The following is a 21144-nucleotide window of genomic DNA, read 5'->3' as shown; positions in this document are numbered from 1 at the left end:
TGAGTGGACAGCCATATAAATTTTCTTAAATAAACAACCATGGAAAAAAAGGTAAAATTGGATGTAAGTCACTTAACCGCCTTACTTATCAGTAGAAATTGTGATTCATTGTGGTCATAAATTGAGGAGTAATTGCACGGGTTTAAAATAAAAAGACCAGGTGCACCAATAAGTGTTTTCTAGAAAGAGACTGCTGTTTGGTTTGAAATTGGAATTTGGGACAATTTTGTCTTCACTTGTTCAGATTTATGAAGCTCTGGGAAACCCCTCCAGTTCTGTTGGATCACCATTGACATCATCTCCAGCTATCCCAAGTTGGAGGCAACAGCGCAGGAAGCCCGTCCTAAGACCTCATTCTGTATGATGTGCACATAAAAATATAGATTGCATTTTCTTTTGTCATATTCATGGATGTAGCATCCTGGGTACATTAATTGGAGCCGAATGCATCTTTCTGCTCTCTGCTCATCAGCAGATCTGTCTTTAGATCGTAATTGTGAGATTGCATTCAAAGGATATGAAATCAGCATTATATAGAGTTGAACAACTGAACAAGATTTAGACATCCGTCGGGATTTCTCTCTGAGGTTCTTTTTATTTTGATAGGCAGCAGCTTTTTCTATATATCTCTATAGGGAACAAGATACTTCTCTCTCCCCCCCCCCCTCTCTCTCTTTCTCTGTCTGGCAACTTTATCTAGCTAAGCCTTAAGCTTCTTTCACGTCCTTTGGTTTCATTTTAACAATTTCTTGCAAGATGTGCTGACATACAGAAATAGCTTTAAGAAATGGGAAATGCAGCTTTCCAAATGCAGCCAGCAGGAGAAAACACTTTTTGTGTATTGTCATCTTTTTCGATGGACTAGATTACTTTTCTTTCAGTGAATCGCTGCACTTGTTAAGTTAGTAACACGGCTGTTAAGTGAATCTGGCTTCTCCATTGACTTTGCTTGTCCGAAGGTCGCAAAAAGGGATCACTCTGGGACACTGCAAGTGTCATAAATGCGAGTCCGTTGCTAAGCATCTGAATGTAAATCACATGAAGTGTGAAAAATGATCATAAGTCACTTTTTTCAGGTAGTCTTCGACTTACGACCACAATTGAACCCAAAATTTCTGTCGTTAAGTGAGACGTTTGTTAAGTGAGTTTTGCCCTGTTTTATGAACTTTCTTGCCACAGCTGTTAAGTGAATCACTGCAGCTGATAAGTTAGTAGCCCGCTTGTGACTCTGGCTTCCCCGTTGACTTTGCTTGTCAGAAGGTCACAAAAAGCGATCATATGATTTTGGGACACAGCGACAGTTATAAAGATGAACCAGTTGCCAAGCAACCGAATTTTGATCCCCGTGATCATGGGGATGCTATAAAGGTCGTAATTGTGAAAAATGGTCATAAGTCACATTTTTCAGTGCCGTAACTTCGAACGATCACTGAAATGAACTGTTGTGAGTCGAGGATTATCTGCACGCTCTTTATATTTTCCAGCATAGTATAAATACAGGTTCTACTTCATCCTGGCAGTAATTCAGTAATCACTGAGCCGAGGTGGCGCAGTGGTTAGAGTGCTGTACTGCAGCTACTTCAGCTGACTGCTAGTTCAGCAGATCAGCGGATCAAATCTCACCGGCTCAAGGTTGACTCAGCCTTCCATCCTTCCGAGGTGGGTAAAATGAGGACCCAGGTTGTTGGGGGCAATATGCTATTTAGTATACTGTCGATTGTTGTAAGGCGCCCAGAGTCCTCGGAGAGTGGGCGGCATAGAAATATGAATAATAAAATAAATAAAATAAATAAATTACCCTTTAAGGAATATTTGGGTCCAGCGTCAAGCTTGGAGTCCCTCCTATCAGTCCAGTGATCGAGTGGGACTCTTTGGTTGAAATCTTACCATTTAATTGACTACATCTCACTGGCTTTTAAGCAAAATGCTTGGAATTTTCAAAAATACCATCCAGTTAACTAAGGTCCCCATTAGGCATGTATGGTATGATTCTGGGCACCAGAGTGAAAAGGACCATTCGCTTCAGTGGGCTTTCGAAGTGTATCTTCATGCAATTTCTTATTTTGATTATCAAAGGGGCAAACTCTTTCCATTGCATTTCCAGAGGGAAACATTATATAACAACGGGGACTGAAAATCTTATTTGGGGTATTTAACGGCTGACAAGAAGATTTAAAGGGGAGTTTGCTAGCTCAGATACACACCAGACGTCCAGCACTTGTGACAAGGAACAAAGTAGTAGAACGACTTGCTGACTTTTTGTAGTAATTGCCCATCATTTGCTGTTAGAATGATAGAACGAAGGAATTACTTTCGTCATTCTTTTTTTTTGCACAGTTGATAAAATGATATTTTGAGTGGTAAGGAGAAAAAGATTTGATAAGACATCTAGGAAATGCGAGTTGTATATTAAATCTCATGAGGCTTTTTCGCCACTATTACAATGGTCCTCAAGTTATGACCATAATGGAGCCAGTTTATCACAGATGTAACTTGTGATGATCCTAAAGTGGATCCATCATGTGATCCGATCCAAAGTTACAACTTTTTTGGGGCGGTTAAGGAAATCCATCCATCCATCATCCCATCCCATCCCATTCCATTTCAATGTGTTTGGTTTTAACCAACCATGAAAACTTGGATAGTTTGAGATTTCTTGAAGTACCTTCTTTAAAGTTTTTTTTAAATCCTACCTTCATTATTTTGTGATAACTAACTCAAGGTGGCAAACATGACTAATACTCCTGTTTCCATAATACAACAACTCTGTGAGGAAGGCTGGGCCAAGAGAGTGACTGGAAGACATTTCCCTGAGCCACTTGTAAATGCTGTAACATAGTTCTGGACTTAAAATAACATTTTACAGGTAGTCCTGGCTTAATGACCATTTGACGTTTCAATGAATCTCTCCCACTGCGATCATGTGATCATGTTACGAGTTACTCTCCCCCTGCGATCATGTGATCGCATTTGAGGTGCTTGCAACCGGCTCACATTTACAACTGGTTGAATCATTCTGTGGTCATGTCACCATGATTTATAACTTTATTGCCAGTGTCCGGGGGTGGGGGGGTGGAATCCCCCCATTCATTTAGGAGAATAGGTTCACTTAGCAACCATATGGTTCACTTAATAGCCATGTAATTTGCTTAATGACTGTGATGAGTCATTTTGTGACGGTTGTAACATTGAGTCGGGTCACCTGACCCGCTTAACATCTACAACTTATGACCAAAATTCTGGGCTCAGTGGCGGTTGTTAAGTGAGGACTACCTGTAGCTCCTTTGCCTAGGCAACAGCTTCCACACTTTCTCTTCATAAATTACCTCACAATCAAATGGAAAGCATTGGGATTGTTCAGAACAAGGAGTACAGGTAGTCCTTGACTTACAACAACAGTTCATTTAGTGACCGAAGTTACAACGGTGTTGAAAAAAATGACTTCTGACTGTTTTTCACATTTACAACCGTTGCAGCATCCCCAGGGTCACATGATCAAAATTCAGACAATTGGTAACTGACACATTTATGACGGTTTGTAGTGTCCTGGGGTCAGGCAATCCCTTTTTGGGACCTTCTGACAAACCAATTAAATGGGGAGGCCAGATTCACTTAACAACCAGTGACTAATTTAACAACTGCAACGATTCACTTAACTGTTGTAAAATGGGACAAAGGTATATAACTTTGTGCTAAATTTAAAAATGGAGGGTGAACAAATAAAAGACACTGGTACAATGAGAAAAAAAACTTTGGCTATAACAGAATTAGAGAAATGGCAAAATTTATGGGAAAGGAACTATAGATTAACAGTGGCAACTTCTTATAAAGAAAATTTACCGTATTTTTCGGAGTATAAAACACGCCTTTCCCCCCCAAAAAAGTGGGTGAAAATCTGGGTGCGTCTTATGTATGTAGCCCAGCCTCGCAAACGGAGATTTCAGAGGCTGAAAGAAGCCTCTGAAAGAAGCTTCAGAAAAAAGCCTCAGAAAAAAAAGCCTCCAAACAGTGCTTCAGAAAAAAAGCCTCTGAAAGACTTTTATCTAAAATAATGTGGCAAGCAGCAAAAGAAGAATCAGTAAAGGTTCTAACCAAACTATGCTAACAAATCTGGAGAATGACACAATAACCAACAGATCGGAAGAGGCTAATCTACATACCAATACCAGAGAAAGGAGATATTGAACAGAGTACAGGTAGTCCTTTAGAATAAAAGCCTCTGAAAGAAGCTTCAGAAAAAAAGCATTTTTTTTTCTGAAGCTCTGTTTCGAAGGCTTTCAGAGGCAGAAAAAAATATTTTTTCTGAAACAGTGTTTCAGACATTTCAGAGGCAGAAAAAAAAGCAAGGCACAGAGCTCAGAACCAACGAACCTGTTGCTAAAATTCACCTCTGGGAACAGCTGAATGAGGTTATTCCCAGAGGCCGATCCACCCACCAATCAGCTTTTTTCTTGTTTTCCTTCCCAAAAACTAAGGTGTGTCTTATGCTCTGAAAAATATGGTATATAAAATGTTTTATAGATGGCATTTACCACCTGCTAAGTTAGCTAAAATGTTTAAAAATATGTCTAGCAAATGTTGGAAATGTAATCAAAAGACGGGCACATTTTATCATATGTGGTGGACTTGTGCTAAAGCAAAACATAACAAAACGGGTAAATATAAACAAATGGCTAGAAAAGATAATAGGGAAACATGTAGATTTTAAACCTGAACTGTTTATATTAGGGATGATACCAGAAAAATTTGATAAGAAAAATATGTATTTAGTAATACATGTCTTAACAACAGTGAGGATTATCTCTGCAGAATATTGGAAAGATGAAGAAACATTGCAAGATGAAGAGATAATTCAGAAGATACTAGACTGTGCAGAAATGGATAGACTTGAAAATCAAACAGAAAGAAGACACAGAATATTATCAAACACAGAACTCATTTTACCAGTGTTTGGAGAGTAAGAATGGAATCTGTATTAAGCAAATTAAATAGCCAGACAACCCAATGTTTAGTAAGCACTAAGAAATGTAATTAATAGAAAATTTGATAAAATTTATTTTAAAACAAATGAAGTAAATTCACTTAAATGCCCCACTTAGCAACTGAAATGTTGGGCTCCATTGTAGTCATAAGTCAAGGACTTACCAGTATTACTGGAGGATGACAATCAAGAAAATTTCAAGCTTGCACAACCCTCATGTGAAAAGTGGCTCATTTGGGTCGTCAACATTCCTAAACTCATTCCTAAACTTGATTTGCTTCCGGCCTCCTTCTGTACTTGGGTGTCCACAAGTCAGCACAACAGTCTTCTGAGCAGGAAGTTTGCAAGCACTGATCTGTACCGAGTTGCTGAAGCAGTAAAAAAAATAAAATAAAAATAGTTTCTGGAAAGGCCAAAGGCTGTTGAGTGCGAGAAAGGCAAATAAACTTTCAGAGGTGAAGGAGAGGAGATTGGGGGGTGGGGGGAGGCCAAGCAGAGCCTAGCAATGGAAGTGAAGACACAGAGAAGACAGCAGGAGGCAGGAGTATTTCAGACTGGCCCATGAAATGTTTTTTCAGAAGTCAAAGGAAGATAAAATTGAAAATGAGTTGTGTGGAGGAAGCACCACCGTACAGATAGTCCTCGACTTACGATCGTAATTGAGCCCAACATTTTTCTGTTGCTAAGTGAGACATTTGTTAAGTGAATTTTGTCCCATTTTGCCACCTTTCCGCCACAGTTATTAAAGGAATCACTGCAGTTGTTCAGTTAATAACATAATTGTTAAGTGGCTTCCCCATTGCCTTCGCTAATGGTGATCACATGACCCCCGGAACACTGCAACAGTTATACCGTGTTTCCCCAAAAATAAGACCCTGTCTTATATTTTTTTTGAACCCTGAAATAAGCACTCGGTTTTATTGCCAGCGCTCAAAAGCCCGTTTGGGCTTATTATCTGGAGATGTCTTATTTTGGGAAAAACAGTAAATATGAGCCATATGCCAAACATCTAAATTTTGATCCCATGACCATGGGGCTGCCGCAACGGTCATAAGAGTGAAAAACGGTCATAAGTCATTTTTTTCAGTGCCGTTGTAATGAACTGTTGTAAGTTGAGGACTACCTGTTCAGAGGCTGTAAAAAAGGAGCCTGGATAGCTCAACAGACAGAGCTCTGTAATTTAACATCAGCTGTCTGCAATTAAAGTAAGATCGAATCTTGCCAGGCTCAAGGTTGACTCAGCCTTCCATCCTTTCTAAGGTAGGTAAATTGAGGACCCAGATTGTGGGGGCAATAAGCTGACTTTGTATAAATATACAAAAGTATGAAGGCTATTGCTTAACGCACTGTAAGCCGCCCTGAGTCTCTGGAGAAGGGCGGCATATAAATCAAATTAAAAAAAAAAAAGAATACCTAGATGAATTTAATTGGATGATTATGTTTTCCAATGCCTCAGAGGGCATGGCAGGAATGTAACAGATGGAAGTTTATCTAGGAGAGATCCAACCTAGAATTAAAGAGAAATTTCTTGACAGAACAATCGGTGGAAAGGCTTGCCTCTGGAACTTGTGGGGGTTCCATCACTGAAGACTTTCAAGAAGAGACTGGACAGTCACTTGTCTGAAGTGGTATAGGGCAGTGATGGCTAACCTTTTTGCCATTGCGTGCCAAAAGGGGGGGGAGTGCGGGGGAGTCACGCTCGTGCGTGCCCACACTCATAATTCAATGTGCACCGCCCCCCGCATGTGTGTGCGACCCCCCTCCCTGCTTTTGGCATGCGATGGCATGGTGGGCCCGGTAGGCCCATTTTTTTGTCCTCCCCAGGCACCAGAGGCTTTCTAGGAGCCCAGGGAGGACGAAAATGGCCTCCCCCCCGGAGGCCCTCCGAAGGCCGGAAACAGCCCGTTTCCCAGTGGGCCCGGAAGGCCGGGAAATCAGTTGGCTGGCACGCGCATGCACGCTGGAGCTGACCTAGGGCAATGCTTACGTGCCCACAGATATGGCTCCGTGTGCCATCTGTGGCACGTGTGCCATAGGTTCACCACCACAGGTTTAGGGTGTCCTGCTTGAGCAGGGGGTTGGACTAGAAGACCTCCATGGTCTCTTCCAACTCTATTGTTCTGTTACTCCGGTATTCCTTTTTTGCTCAATGCATGCTATACATACACACACATATATATATACTTATATATAAAAAGGGACGTGGTGGCTCAGTGGCTAAGACGCTGAGCTTGTCAATCGAAAGGTCGGCAGTTCAGCAGTTTGAATCAGTAGTGCCACGTAACAGGGTGAGCTCCTGTTACTTGTCCCAGCTTCTGCCAACCTAGCACTTCGAAAGCACGTAAAAAATGCAAGTAGGAAAATAGGGACCATCTTTGGTGGGAAGGTAACAGTGTTCCGTGCGCCTTTGGTATTTAGTCATGCTGGCCACATGACCACAGAGACGTTTTTGGACAGCACTGGCTCTTTGGCTTTGAAACTGAGATGAGCATCGCCCCCTAGAGTTGGGAACGACTAGCACATATGTGCGAGGGGAACCTTTACCTTTACCAGTGCTATATTTGATACAGGTATAGAAATGTTTCAGTCATTTTATTACAATACAACTAGTTCCTGAGTTAATGGAACCTGCCCGTTACATTTGTAAATTATGACAGTCATAAAGTGGGTGATCACATGACCAACCTGATTTTTTTTTGTGGCAGTTCGTTAAATAAATCACAATGGCCATTACGTGAATCTGCAGATGTTAAGTGAAACAATTGTTCACTCTGGTGCTTTTGCAAGAAGTCAGAAGTACCGTAAATGCCCAGAATTGCCTCAATAGTGGGCTGTAAATTTAATAAATAAATCACAGTCATTGTGACCACAGGATTCTACAAGCAGCCACAAATATGGACCACTTGCTTAGCATCCAAAATGTGGTTGCATGTTCAGGGAGAGTTGTCCCTTAGAATTTTGGAACAGGTCGTAAGTATCTTTAGAGCAGGTCAGTCACAACTTTGAACAAGTTGACAATTACCTGTAAAAAAAGCTCAGTGTTGTGGCCCGTCAGTGGCCTGTGCGGATTGTAGATGATTCCGACGGCGAGGAGGCTGGTGTGCTGCACCAGCAGCCTCTGCAGCTGGCACTGAAGTTAGACAATGAGGAGGCTGGAGAAGATGTGCCAGAGGCGGGGATTCAGCCAGGGCCTTCAGAACCTCCAGAAGCTTCTTTAAGTGAAGAGGACGAAGAGGAGGAACCTCTTCTTGATGCACAGGCGTGCAGAGCTGCCAAAAGGCAGGAGTGGCTCCTCAGGAGGAGCTCTCCTCAAGATTAAGACTTGGGGCTAATTGGCCACTCCCTTAGCCTATTTAAGGAGGAAGGCCGACTGAAGCAAGTTGTAGGGAACAACTTTAGTTCACTCTATTTCGCGTCTGGATTCTCTGCAAAATTGCTTCTGGGCTTTCTGCCAAACTTAGTAAGGTTGTGATTACTTTATCTTTGGTTTCTTGTAGGCTGTTAAGAAAGTTTATTAACAGCCTTTGTTTTGAAAAAGACAGTTATTTTAGTAAATTAAGTTTTGTACAAATTTTGTGTGTGCTGTATTCTTTGGGGCCCGCAAATAATCAAAACCTTGATGAAGGGACTGGTGATTCTTGATTATTTCTCTGTGTAGAACTGCATGCACAGCTTCTTCTTCTTCTCCTGTTGTGTGAGCTAGTTTGCCTATATTCATATTTCTACATTTCCTCTCAATCGGAAGCTGATTACCATTGTTGAATTGACCATTGACCAGCCAAAAAAAAACGATTGCTGCATAGAATGGAACGACTTCCGTCTTAGGCTCAGCAAAGATGTCTCATCTGGCAGGTTATTATTCAAGATCACAAACGGTGCTTAACTACTGTTAACAAATTCCCAAGTGCGCAGCATAGCTTTTTACGTGAATCCGCACTGGAATATTGATAACATAATGATGATGATGACGACAGTGACAAGCAGGAGGCTGAAATTATCCCATTCCTGATCTTCTCTTCATTGTTTGTGCTCACATTTTGCACACTGTGCAAAAATAAGACGGGGGGGGGGGGGAAAAGCAGTTGATTATGTGCATGGATAGGTAGTGAAATTGGCTGCACTGTTCTTGCTGTTCTATTTTTTTGATCTTCAGTAGTCTACCCCAGGGGTACCCCAATGCAACTCAATTGCATTGTGAGCCACTTCAGGATTGTGTTTGATCTTGGGGGGGCGTAGCCGGGGGGGGGCATGGCCAGATTTGACATCTCTCGTGTTGGGGGCGCCTGTGGTGGCCCGAGCACTCTGCCAGTGAAAACGGGCTTGCAAGCTCCGTTTTCGTCTGGGACGTCCTCTTGCATCCCTCTGCAAGCGAAAACAGAGCTTGGGGGGAGGTCACACGTGGTCCTCGTGAGCTCCATTTTTGGCTGGGATGGCCTCCTGCACCCCTTTGCCAGGGATGTTTTCGCTGGCAGAAACACCGTGGGCCAGTCCTTCTTTGTTTCCAGGGTGGCTCCGCAGGCCAGATTTAAGTACCCAGCGGGCTGTATCCGCCCGCAAGCCTTGAGTTTGATTCCCCTGGTCTACCCTGTTAGGGCCAGGAAATTGCCGGTAATCTTACTTCCAGAATGGGGTGCATCACACTCTCTCCATGTTGCAATGTCTCCTCTTAAGAGTAGAAAATTAAGATGATTTTTAAAAAGTCTGTTTCTTTGGCTCAGCTTGGCTTTGAGGTCTCTGTATGTCTTGCAAGGTTGAGATAAGGTGACGTGTCGGTCACTGTCCAAGAGTGAGAAATATTTGGAATTTCAGAACTTATTTGATTATAATCCCCCCCCCACTTTTTTTAAAAAAAAACTCTGGTGGGATTTCAAGGCTGCAAATACTCAGTGGAAATGTGGAGAGTTGGGGGTGGGGGGTGGGGAGACTTTTGGGAAAATTGACATTTTCCTAGTTTTCCTGAGGAAAAAGTAAAGGGGTTCCAATGAAATATTTAGGATAACAAATATTCTATCCCCCCCCTCCAATATTTTCGAACTTGTAATAAGATGAGCCTACAAGAGAAGAGACATTTCTGCCCCTAATTCCAAGGTCAAGTGCTTGAAAGTGATAGTCCTCTACAACCGTAGAACCTGGATTTACAATTGTAAGTTGCGTTCGTCATAAAGCAGGTCACCGTGTGATTTTTTTTTTTGTGGCGGTCATTGAAGCAAATCCATTGCCCTGAATGAGGGGTGTCTTTTGCAGGAAACCAGCAGTAAATGCTGGTTTCCAGCAAAACATTGTAAATTGTGGTTTTGTGACTGCAGGACGCTGCAGGAGTCCATCAATGCAGGCCTGTTGTTTAGCACCCGAAATGCAATCATGTGACTGCGTGGGAGGGGGGCATCTATCGGAACCTTTGAATCTGGGTCATAAGTAGCCCTGTGGAGGTCCATTGTAATTATTCATGGTTGCCAAACCAACTATTTTGTGTGCCAGTGATCTTGTCCTTTTCCTTTTCCCTCCCCCTCCTTCCTGACTATGTATTTAGCTACAATTCTGCTACAGATTAAATATGCAAAATTATTATCCAAAGTTTACCTGGTTGATTAACAAGGGGCAGCATTCACTTTATCAATTATTTCCTAGTTTACATTTTTAAAGCATTTACTGCCTGGTCAAACTCAATATCATACAATTATGGAGGAATTATGAATTATGGAAAAAAATGAATTATGTATTCATTTCTAGAAGATAAAAAGGATTCAACACGAAGCCCCTTTTATACTCTTCCTAACCTGATGACAGACGTTCACGTCTCATACTTGAGAAATACTGATGAGCAGTAAAATGAAAGCTCTATCTTCTGCTCCAGATATATTCTTATTTTGGACATTTGTCAAGGTATTTTGTCATACATCAGATAGATAGATAGATAGATAGATAGATAGATAGATAGATAGATTAGAGATAGAGATAGAGATAGAGATAGAGATGTAAAATAATACTCCCCAAGTATCTGGAACAATATTCATGTTCTTTTTTATCTCTTTGCTTACCAGAGAATCAAGGAAATTGCAATTTAATTTCTCTTATTTTATTCTCTTCCCCTGTCCATTGATAAAATCACCAGATACCAGGGTCAGAATTGGAGTAAAAGTTGTGCAGTAGAACCTCTGGTCATGAATGCTTCTGACAACGACCAAATCTGGTTCCAACCAAAAAACTCACAAAATTTTTGAATCTGGTCACAAACACATACTCGGGTAGCGATCAAACATGGCCATGGCCGATTTCTCCTTCCGCGCCATTTTTTTTGCAAGCGCCAAATTTCGGGTCATGACCAAATCATTATGGAACAAATTATGGTCGTGACCAGAGGTTCTACTGTATGTTGTTTTCTGTTAAAATAGTGATCAAATACTTCCCAGAGTCATTTTAGTGTCATTGGCCAATGACTGGAAAGGAACAGAGAAGAGACATTCTCTAAAATTCCCATCTAAATTAGAAGCTTCCTTGGTCACAACATTTAACAAGCACTGAGATGATTCCTACAGAACGGAAGCCAGATAAAAGTAAAGGATAATAAGGGCGAGAACAGCAAATAATGTTAGTAGAGGTTTGGATGGTGCCATAATCTTTTTGAGAGTAATCTTTAAGTGTAATAAGTGTAAATGCAGTAAGTGTAGTTAATAATGTCTAAGTGTAGTAAGAACACTTAGAATACTGCATCCAGTTTTGGTCACCATATTATAACAAAGATGTTGAGACTGGAAGAAGAAAGCAACAAATAGGGGCTGGAGACTAAAGCATGTGAAGAATAGTTGCAGGAAACGGGTTTGTCTAGTCTAGTGAAAAAAAGGACTGGAGTGATATGATATAGCAGTGTCCCAATCTTTTAAGGAGCTACCACAAAGAAGAAGCTATTCTCCAAAGTCAAGAAACAATGGATGGAAACTAATCAAGGAGAGAAACAACCTAAAGGAGAAATTTCCTGACAGAAAAATGAATGAGTGGAATGACTTACCTTCAGAAGTTGTCAGTGATCCATCCCTGGATGCTTTTAAGAAGAGAAGGACAGCCATTTGTCTGGAATGGTATAGCGCAGTGATGGTGAACCTTTTTGGTGTTGCGTGCCAAAAGTGCGAGTGTGCGAGCGCTGTTGCGCTCCCACGTGCTGGCATCCACAATACAATGCACGCCTCCATTTGCGCATGCACGCATGACCCCCCATGCTCCACATGCGCGAGTGCCCTGCACTGTACATGCGCGCGGGCCCTGAGCATTGGACCCCCACTTTCTCCAAGAGAGCCGGCGCGCCTCTTACCGGAGGACAACTAGGTACCGGCCCATTCCCTGCTGAGACACTGTTCCCTGGCAGGTGTATGGCGCTGCCGAGATGGCGGGGCCGAGAACCCTGCCAGGGCCAGCTGAGGCGCACGGGGCAGCATTTGCTGGCTGGGTGACTGGCTGCCACACCCACTGCTCCTTCCCTGGCATTGGCTTGGCCGGCAGCACAGCAGTGGGCATGGTGGAGGTTGGGCAATGGGCCCAACCGCAGGCGTCATGGCACCCCCACCCGACCCCCACCGCAGCGCTGCCAGGCGAACCAGAGAATGACAGTTCCCAGTAGGGAGGAGCCCAGGCAAGCTGTGTGTTCGGAGCTCACTGACTGTTGGTCCGCCAAAGTCCTGACAGCCGCACCTGCTCAGCCTGCGGCTCCCAGCAGGGAGGAGCCCGGGCAAGCCACGCATTTGGAACTTCCCCGGTGGGGCCGAGAGCACTTCCACCAGCCAGAGAACGGCGGCTCTGAGAGGAGAGGAGCTCAGGCAAAAGTACCTTGAGTGTTACTTTTCATGAAAAGGTGAGATTCAGACAGCACGACACAGCCATCCTGCCACTATCACGCTCAAGTATAGCAACAGTTGCCCCCTTTATTTGACAGTGGAAACGCTAGAAGCAATTTCCCATAAAAATTATTTCAGGATTTGTTCCCGGGTTCTGCCTCCTGTTTTCTGCAAGCACAGCTCTTTAGTCAGATACCTCCCCCCCCACAAGCGTGGCCCTTTTAAACGGGGAAAGAAGATGGGTGAGAGAACGAACACGTTTAGTAGGAAGCTTTGGAGTTTCCCGATCATCAGCCGAGTGAATTCCAGCTCTAGAGCAACCCCACAGCCCACGAGTGGGGCGGAAGAAGAGGAAAAACCCCTCTCTTTTCAGTTCCCCATTGGGCTGGCTCTGGCAAAGGCCACCTCCCTGTCTCACAGCCAGTTCCCTCCTGAGGTTTCAAGGGTCGCCACATGATTTCCATGAACTTGAGCTGAGTAGATCTGCAGTGCCGGGCAGGGTGAAAACGGTGGCTTTTGGTTTTTCCAGCCGCCGAGCACTCACTTAGAGGAGAAGAGCAGCTGAGGAAGCAGGCAAGTTGTGGCGGTAGTGGCGGCAGGCAGGTGTCGGGGAAGCGCCGAGGGGATGCCCCTCTTTGGCTTTTCCGTTTAAGTGGTGTCAGAGGAGCCCAGGCAAGCCACGCGTTCGGAGTTCACCAGCTGCTGGTCCATCAAAGCCCTGCCTACTGCACCTGCTCGGCCTGCGGCTCCCACCGGGGAGGAGCCCAGGCAAGCCACACGTTCAGAGCTTCCCTGGCGGGGCCGGGATTGCTGCCATCAGCCAGGGAATGGCGGCTCCTACCGGGCAGGATCTCAGGCAAGCCGTACATTTGGAGCTTCCCTGGTGGGGCTGAGACCACTGCCACTGGCCAGGGAATGGCGGCTCCTAGCGGGACGGAGCCCAGGCAAGCCGCACATTCGGAGCCCACCGCCTGCTGGTCTACCAAAGCTCCGCCAGCTGCACCTGCTTGGCCTGCGGCTTCCAGCAGGGAGGAACCCAGGCCACAGGGTCATCTGTGCAGTCAGCCCACCACCACCGCCCCGCCCTCACCGGCTCCTGGTCCAGACTCCCTGTGGCTGCACAAGAAGCCCACACGGCCAGGGAGGGCGGGAAGCCCCAGCTTACCTTGCTCTGCTCCCTTAGGAAGTGACAGCCAAGATCCCCTCTCCGCATCTTTTGGCACGTGTGCTTGTTGCTGGTCTTTGCACGCACATGCGTGCCAGAAAGCAGACCAGCTGGCCGGTGCACATGTGCAGTCTGGAAACAGGAAGATCATCTTCCTCGAGCGTGCATACGCAATGGGCGGCTGCTCTTCCAGTTTCCAGCCCGCCCGCCCGTGAATGAAACCCAGATGGCTGGCGCACCGGATCCCGGAAGTGCAACGGGCGACGGCTCCACATACCCGAAGAAATGGCTCTGCGTGCCACTTCCGGCACACGTGCCATAGGTTCGCCATCACGGGTATAGGGTCTTCTGCTTGAGCAGAGGATTGGACTACTAGACCTCCAAGGCCCCCTCCAACTGTGTTATTCTGTTTTACAAATAACTTGATAGGATCAATTTCTTAAGCTTCCCAGAGCAATAAGGGAGCCTAAATATTAATTGGTGGTATAAATCATCTTTCTGGTGTGTGAATTTCCAGCTTCTTCAATTTGCCTTCAATGTAGTTAATGCTGAGACTTACACAATAGAAAGGTTGATTGGCTGGAGAAGACTTCGTGGAAAGAATACGGATACGGCAGCAGGGAAATCAAACTGAAAGAGGACACAGATGAACCTCCAAGTGCTTCACCGACCCTCTAAAAGGATGCAAATTACCATCTGTCTGCAAGGAATTTAAATCCTTTCTCCATTATCTTGTCAGAACTAAAGAAGCTTGGATGAGAAGTGAAACGTCTTCAAAAGAAAACAACAACAACAAGAAAGTCCAGTTGCCTCCTGAAAAAGCAAACTGGGACAAACTGAAAGAGCATGGGGAGCATCTTCATAAGATGAAGGTGGAAGACCTGATTGGATCTGATAGGGTGGGAGAAGTTAACTGAAAAGATTAAAAGAATCTCAGAAGAAGACTCTGTATTGTTGTAGAGAAAAACTATATGAACATGTTCATATGCACAACAGGGAGTCAATCTCGCTCACCTTAGTGGTGCAAAGCTTCTGGTTACTCATTGAGTAACTCATTGAGATTTTTCATATCCATCCTCAATAAACAGTATCTCATAATAAGAGTTTCATCATTGTAGCTTCTTGGACCTGAATTCAAATACTTCCAAACTTATTTTTTTTCTTGTTATAGATTGTATGGTCCAGATTTGGCATTTATATTTTAAGTTCCTTCAATATTTACTTGTATAAACTACCTAGAATCCCGAGACGATTTCCTGATATAAACCAATCTTTTTTTCCCCATGTACACATAATTGCGTTTGAATTGGATTAAAGACTCAAGAGATATTTGTTAGATAGAAAAGGGTTGGGGGCAGGTTAATGCACTGTGAAAGCTCTTTGTATGAACTTTAAGCAGATGTTTAACTTATCCGCTACAAATCTTTGCAAAGAGAGAGAGGAAAAAAGTAGCTTTACGAATCATTTGGGATGTGGAAATTAATGTCTTAAGCAAAACTTTCATTAGAGTAAAATGCTTTTCAGATTAAGGGAAACGCTGGGTTTGCATTTACTATATTAATAGAAAGGGCCCATAGAAGCTATAGAATGGAAATCTTTGTTACTATGCCTAGTTTGAATATTATGGCTCTGGTCTTCCATTCTTTGCCAAGCCCATGTGATAAAGCTAACCACTAAAGGGCTTGCGGTTTCTCTACTTAAATGTTTACTAAAATCGGTGGTTCCGCTTTTTTTATCTTGGTTATTGATGGAAACAATCTCTTGAAAGGCATCACTTTAATGCAGGCAAAGCTCTCTCGCATCGAGCATTAATAAAGATAGCAAGGCTCATGTCGATGGGCCTTTCAGAAGAAGATTAATTCTTTGAGGTTATCAAAAGAAGTCATCTTTTTTTGATCCATTATCCAAATGCGCTTGGCGATACTGCGGTCCGCAATAGGGGTTTAGTAAAGAAACAATCCTGGCTTAGCCTATTGTGCTCTGCGTAAAATTCGGTAATTCCTTTATTTGACCTGAATTTCGAGGTATCGTGCCCATGATCTGGGAACACGGGGTTTTAATCCTTTAGCATTATAAAAAGACCTTAATCACACACTCTTCTATTATTTCTGAGCTAGGAGACTACATTGGAACACAAAGCTTACTAGAAGTGCAGGATGTAATCTAGCGATTAAAGAAGGCAAATCCTACTCATTCGACTTTGGAAATCTGATTAGATTCCTCCTTGTTGGTCTAGCCCTGTTCTATCTACAACTCAATCGATGTGCTGCCCATGAAAATAGTCCACCGGGGACTTTGGGTGTTGCATTGATATCATCCGGTTTCTCTGAAAGCAGGTATGAATGTGAAAGGTACAATGCCTTCTTGTGTTGATTTTGTGATAGTAAAGAGCCAACCTGTGTGTCTGGATTCTTCAGGTAGTGAGAAGGAGGAACTGATGAGCTATACATTTCAATTATACTTTGCAACTTTTACAGACTTTGAGTACACATAGTCCTTCTACAGTTGAGCCCTAAATTTAGGTTGTTAAGTGACAAATTGGTTAAGTGAATCTTGCCCCATTTTACGACTCTTCTTGCCACATTTCTTAAGCGAATTGTTAAATGAGTTGTTAAATTAGTAATTCAGTTGTTAAGTGAATCAGGTTTTCTCCATTGACTTGGCTTGTCAAAAGGTCGCAGAAGGTGCTCCCACTCAGACACTGCAAAGTGTTGATAGCAAGAGCCTTGATAGTACAGTGGTCTACGCACCCTGTTATTAACACAGCTGCCTGCAATTTACTGTTGGTTCGAATCTCTCCAAGGCTCAAGGTTGACTCAGCCTTCCATCTTTTCTAAGGTAGGTAAATTGAGGACCCAGTTTGTGGGGGCAATAAGCTGACTTTGTATAAATATACAAAAGGATGAAAGCTATTGCTTAACGCATTGTAAGCCGCCCTGAGTCTCCGGAGAAGGGCGGCATATCAATCAAATTAAAAGAAAAAAAAAAACATTTACATAATTCACTTAAAACCTATAGTGTTTCACTCAAAGACCATGGCAAAACAAAGATAAAATCTGATGTGACTCGCATAATAGATATTATGCGAGCCACGGTGGCACAGTGGTTAGAGAGCGGGTACTGCAGGCTACTTCTGCTGACTGCCGGCTGCGTGCAGTTTGACAGTTTGAATCTCACCAGGCTCAAGATTGACTCAGCCTTCCAGCCTTCCTCGGTGGGTAAAATGAGGACCCAGACTCATGCTGACTCTGTAAACTGCTTAGAGAGGGCTGTAAATCACTATGAAGCGGTATATAAGTCTAAGTGCTATTGCTATTGCTTGCTAAGCAATTCTACTCCCAGTACTCAAGGAATACTCGAGGAATTCCTACTCAAAGAATAACTTTAGCTTGTCTGTAGCTTGATTAGGATATTGTTTCCTGCTTGTTAGTTCGTGGATTAGGGTGTTGTTTACTGTTTGATTCTTTGTCTGGTGTTAATCCTGGTGTTAATCCTTGCTTATCTGGGTGTTGATTGCTAGCAAAGAGATTTCTGGTCTCCATGTTTCTTTTTTAGTTCCATAAAAATTAACTTGATAATGAGTCGAACAGCTGGAGTTTGCATTTCTGGCTTGTCACTTTATTTTTATTTGTATACACGTCTGTTCTATTTTTAAAGTATGGCTCTTTATTAAATAAATTAGAGATGCCTGACTTAATTTTAGGAGAAAGTGACTGTTATGCCAACAAATTCAAAGCTTGAAACAAGTAGCTGATAAAACTTTACCCTGTGATTATTATTTTTTTTTTGCCTCATATTTTTAGATCACTCCAAAAGTTTTTCTGCCCGGCCGTTTTATAGAACGTTTAAAAAAATATTTGTATAAAAGCACATAACACTTCAAAACTTGTATGATCATTCCAAGCTATATATATATGGCAGTCTGTAGCATGAAAGGAAGAGATTAGCTATGTGTGGATGCCCATTGGTACAAAATGCACTTCTGAAGCTGCCTTCCTTAAATGCAATTCTGTGTTTTAGATAAACGTAAGGAAGACATTTGAGAATGAAGGTGCATATATGTGTCCCGGGATAATGTTGCAGGATCCAATCTTGGTCAGTTACCTGGGACCAGAGATTTTGTCTTCCAAGCTTTCGGACTCGTGCTGGAGCCCATCTTCAGAGAGAAGTTTCTTGAAGATGGCCATCAGCACAAGTCTGAAAGCTCAGAAGACAAAACCTCTGTGATCCCAGTAATCAACCCAGATTGGATCCTGCAAGACTTACGAGTTTCAATAAAGGACAGGGAATAAGTGGAATAAGACAGGAGTGTCAAACTCAAGGCCTGGGGCCTGGATCCAGCCCACGGGGTGCTTAGATCTGGCCCGAGGGGCTGCCCTGGAAATGGCGAAGTACTGGCCCGTGGTGCCTTTGCCAGCAAAAACTGAGCTCAGGAGGGCCGTGAGTGCTCGAGCCACCACAAGAGCCCTGACATGAGTGATGTTGAGCTGGCCACGCCCACCCTGGCCATGCCCACCTGGCCCCCTGAGGTCAAACACAATCCTGATGTGCCCCTCAATGAAATTGAGTTTGACACTCCTGGAATAAGGCATATCCAGTGCTGGGATTCAGCCGGTTCACAACGGTTCAAGCGAACCGATTGTTAAATTACCCATCCGCCACTGTCAAAGTGGATCCTGGGTGCTGTGCTACGCTGCAACGGAGAAACGGGCAACGAAGCAGATGGTGTGAGGGAAGGAGAAGGCCGCTTTCCCTCTTTCTTCTCCCTGCTCGTCGTCCTTCCCTCCCAACAGCCACTCTGTTGCCTGTTTCTCTAGCGCAGTGCAGTGCACTTTGATAGCCAGGGTGGGGGGAGTAATTTAACAACCAGTTTGCCCAGGGCCAGGTTGGCCATCACAGGAGGCTCATCCCGCATGTATGTCGGAAGTAGAAGACGGGGATGAGCCATGCCTCCCCTGACAGCCAACCTGAATCTAGGGAAACAGGTTGTTAAATTATTTGAATCCCACCACTGGGCATATCTTTAGGCAAGAGTTAATTATGCTTCATAAAAAAATGCTCGGTTTCCTAGAGTAGAAGAGGGGGGGAAAAGTAGAATCGGGCAAAGCAAAAACTTTCCGCAATCTTTCCAGCTTTGCAGACCGGGGTTGCGGAATCGATCTATGTGAGTGGCAGGCGCACAGCTCCGTTTGTGTGAGCGACGGATGCTTGCATGTGCCTGTGCCCACCCCTTGTGCAAATGGAGGTGCGCACGCTCGCCTGCCGCTTGTGCGGCTCAGTTCCAAAAAGGTCATGGCCCAGTACCCGGCCACAGCCCTGGGGGTTGGGGTCCCCTGTCCTACAGCATAAACTTTTTAGAATGCAGGACTCACTACCCAATATGTGTCAGGGTTCCGACCAATGCCCTATGTTGTGGCTCCGTTGCCTGAGCCTGGGCTATCGACAGATGCAGACTCTGAGAGTGAGGAAGAGGAGTTGGCAAGGCTTCCCTCTCCAGGACCCCCCTCTCTGGCAATGCCTCTGGAGGACACCGAAGGCCAAAAGATAGGCAGCCACAGATGGACAGCGACGAAGGAGATAAGTGCTGGCTGGACCCTCGCCAGAGGCGCAGGGAGAAGCGTGCGCAGCAGAGGGGAAGGCGTGCCAGAGATTAGCTGAGTCACTGGACCATACCCCACAGGGTATAAATGTGGGTGTGGTGGCCGGTTTAGTTTGTGACGAGCAAAAACTGGAAATAATCCATGATCTCTGCGTTACTAGACTTTGCCTGCTTTATCAGACTGCATTTGGATTAATCCTTGTATTGTTGAAAACTCTGCCTGTTTTATTGGAATGCTGGCAGTCTAATCTTTGTTTTGTGTGAGTAAAGTCTGAATTGGCAGCTAGCCACTGGGTTGCTGCCAGCTTTATTTTCAAAGAATTTTGTCGTGTGATTTATTAACTCTGGGCCGTCTGTGGGGGTGCGTGAGTGGAACGGGGACAGAACACCCTAATTAAATCAGGAGCCTCGAGCCAAGCTCTCGAGTTGCCAATACTGTGTTTCCCCGAAAATAAGACATCCCCTGATAGTAAGCCCAGTTGGGCTTTTGGATGCGTGCGTTAAAATAAGCCCCCCCCTGAAAATAAGCCCTCCCCGAAAATATTTAAACGCACGTGCAGCCGGTCCCCGCCATTTCCTCTGGTTAGGGTTAAGGAGATAGAGCTGGAAATCAGGTAAGACGGCAAGAGGAGCCCCGTCTTGCTCCACGCGCCCCAAAATAATAAGACCTCCCCGAAAATAAGGCCAAGCGCTTATTTTGCGGTTCAAAAATATATAAGACGGGGAAACACGGTATGTTTCTTGGGCTGGATCTGATGTTATGGAAGTGGAAGCCTTGGGTGGAAAATAAATTGCCCTAATGAAGTCTTGGTTGTTTTAAATGGAGATATGTTTGCTGCGGTTTAGGAAAGCTCATTCTAAAACAAGTTTTGCATTTCCTGTTACAGAAATCGATAAGTTCCAGAAAGGAGAAGGCAAAGAAGAAGAAAAATTCATCGATGTAGTGATTAATAAAAATATGAAACTGGGACAAAAAGTATTAATTCCAGTAAAGCAATTTCCTAAGGTGAGTTCAATGCATACACAAACAGATTAGTTGTTGGTTCAGGTCATTGTGTTTGATACAGTGCACTGCAACTCTACAGATTTTCAGATTCGACAGTGTAGCTTGAAAGAATCATGCAATCTTTCCACAAATATTAGGAAAGATAGATTGTTTTATTTATTTATTTTTTTAAAAAAATATTACCTGGGTATATTCACTAATTAGTTAAATCAGATAATAATTGATAATTAATACTATGTAGTAATAAAATGTTCATGTTACAAACCAATGCAAATGAACACTTATTCTGATTGCACAAAACATTGTTGAAAAAGCACTGTAGTAGTAGAAGAAGGGTGAAATTCTGAATAGTTTTTTGAATCTTTGTGTTTTGTGAATCCCTCCCCTTTTTTAGATCAGTTTTTTAGTACTTTAGGCATATATGATTTGTACAACAATGAATATATCTGAATGAGTTAACTTCTCTCCCCAAAGTCCCAACGCTTGATCAATAAAGGTCATTCTTAAAAATCATTAAAATAGTTGAACAGTAAAAAATAGAATAACAGAGTTGGAAGGGACCTTGGA

General features: G+C 43.6%; 1 protein-coding gene across 2 annotated transcripts in view; it reads left to right on the top strand.

The window, feature by feature from the left end:
• Positions 1 to 21144, top strand: part of KHDRBS3 (KH RNA binding domain containing, signal transduction associated 3) — a 136204-nt gene that overhangs the window by 32437 nt on the left and 82623 nt on the right. For both annotated transcript variants that reach the window (XR_011600291.1, XM_070942007.1), the window contains exon 2: positions 20459 to 20577. Coding sequence is in view for 1 of the 2 variants with exons in the window: in XM_070942007.1 (XP_070798108.1) it covers positions 20459 to 20577 (119 nt within the window). In the remaining variant the exon portion in view is untranslated. The remainder of the gene's footprint in view (positions 1 to 20458; positions 20578 to 21144) is intronic.

The sequence above is a fragment of the Pituophis catenifer genome, unplaced genomic scaffold, assembly GCF_029215685.1.
Source record: "Pituophis catenifer annectens isolate HBS135680 unplaced genomic scaffold, rPitCat1.0.hap2 SCAF_3, whole genome shotgun sequence".
Classification (NCBI taxonomy): domain Eukaryota; kingdom Metazoa; phylum Chordata; class Lepidosauria; order Squamata; family Colubridae; genus Pituophis; species Pituophis catenifer.
The sequence above is the reverse complement of the archived record's forward strand: the minus strand, read 5'-3'. Positions and strand labels throughout refer to the sequence as shown.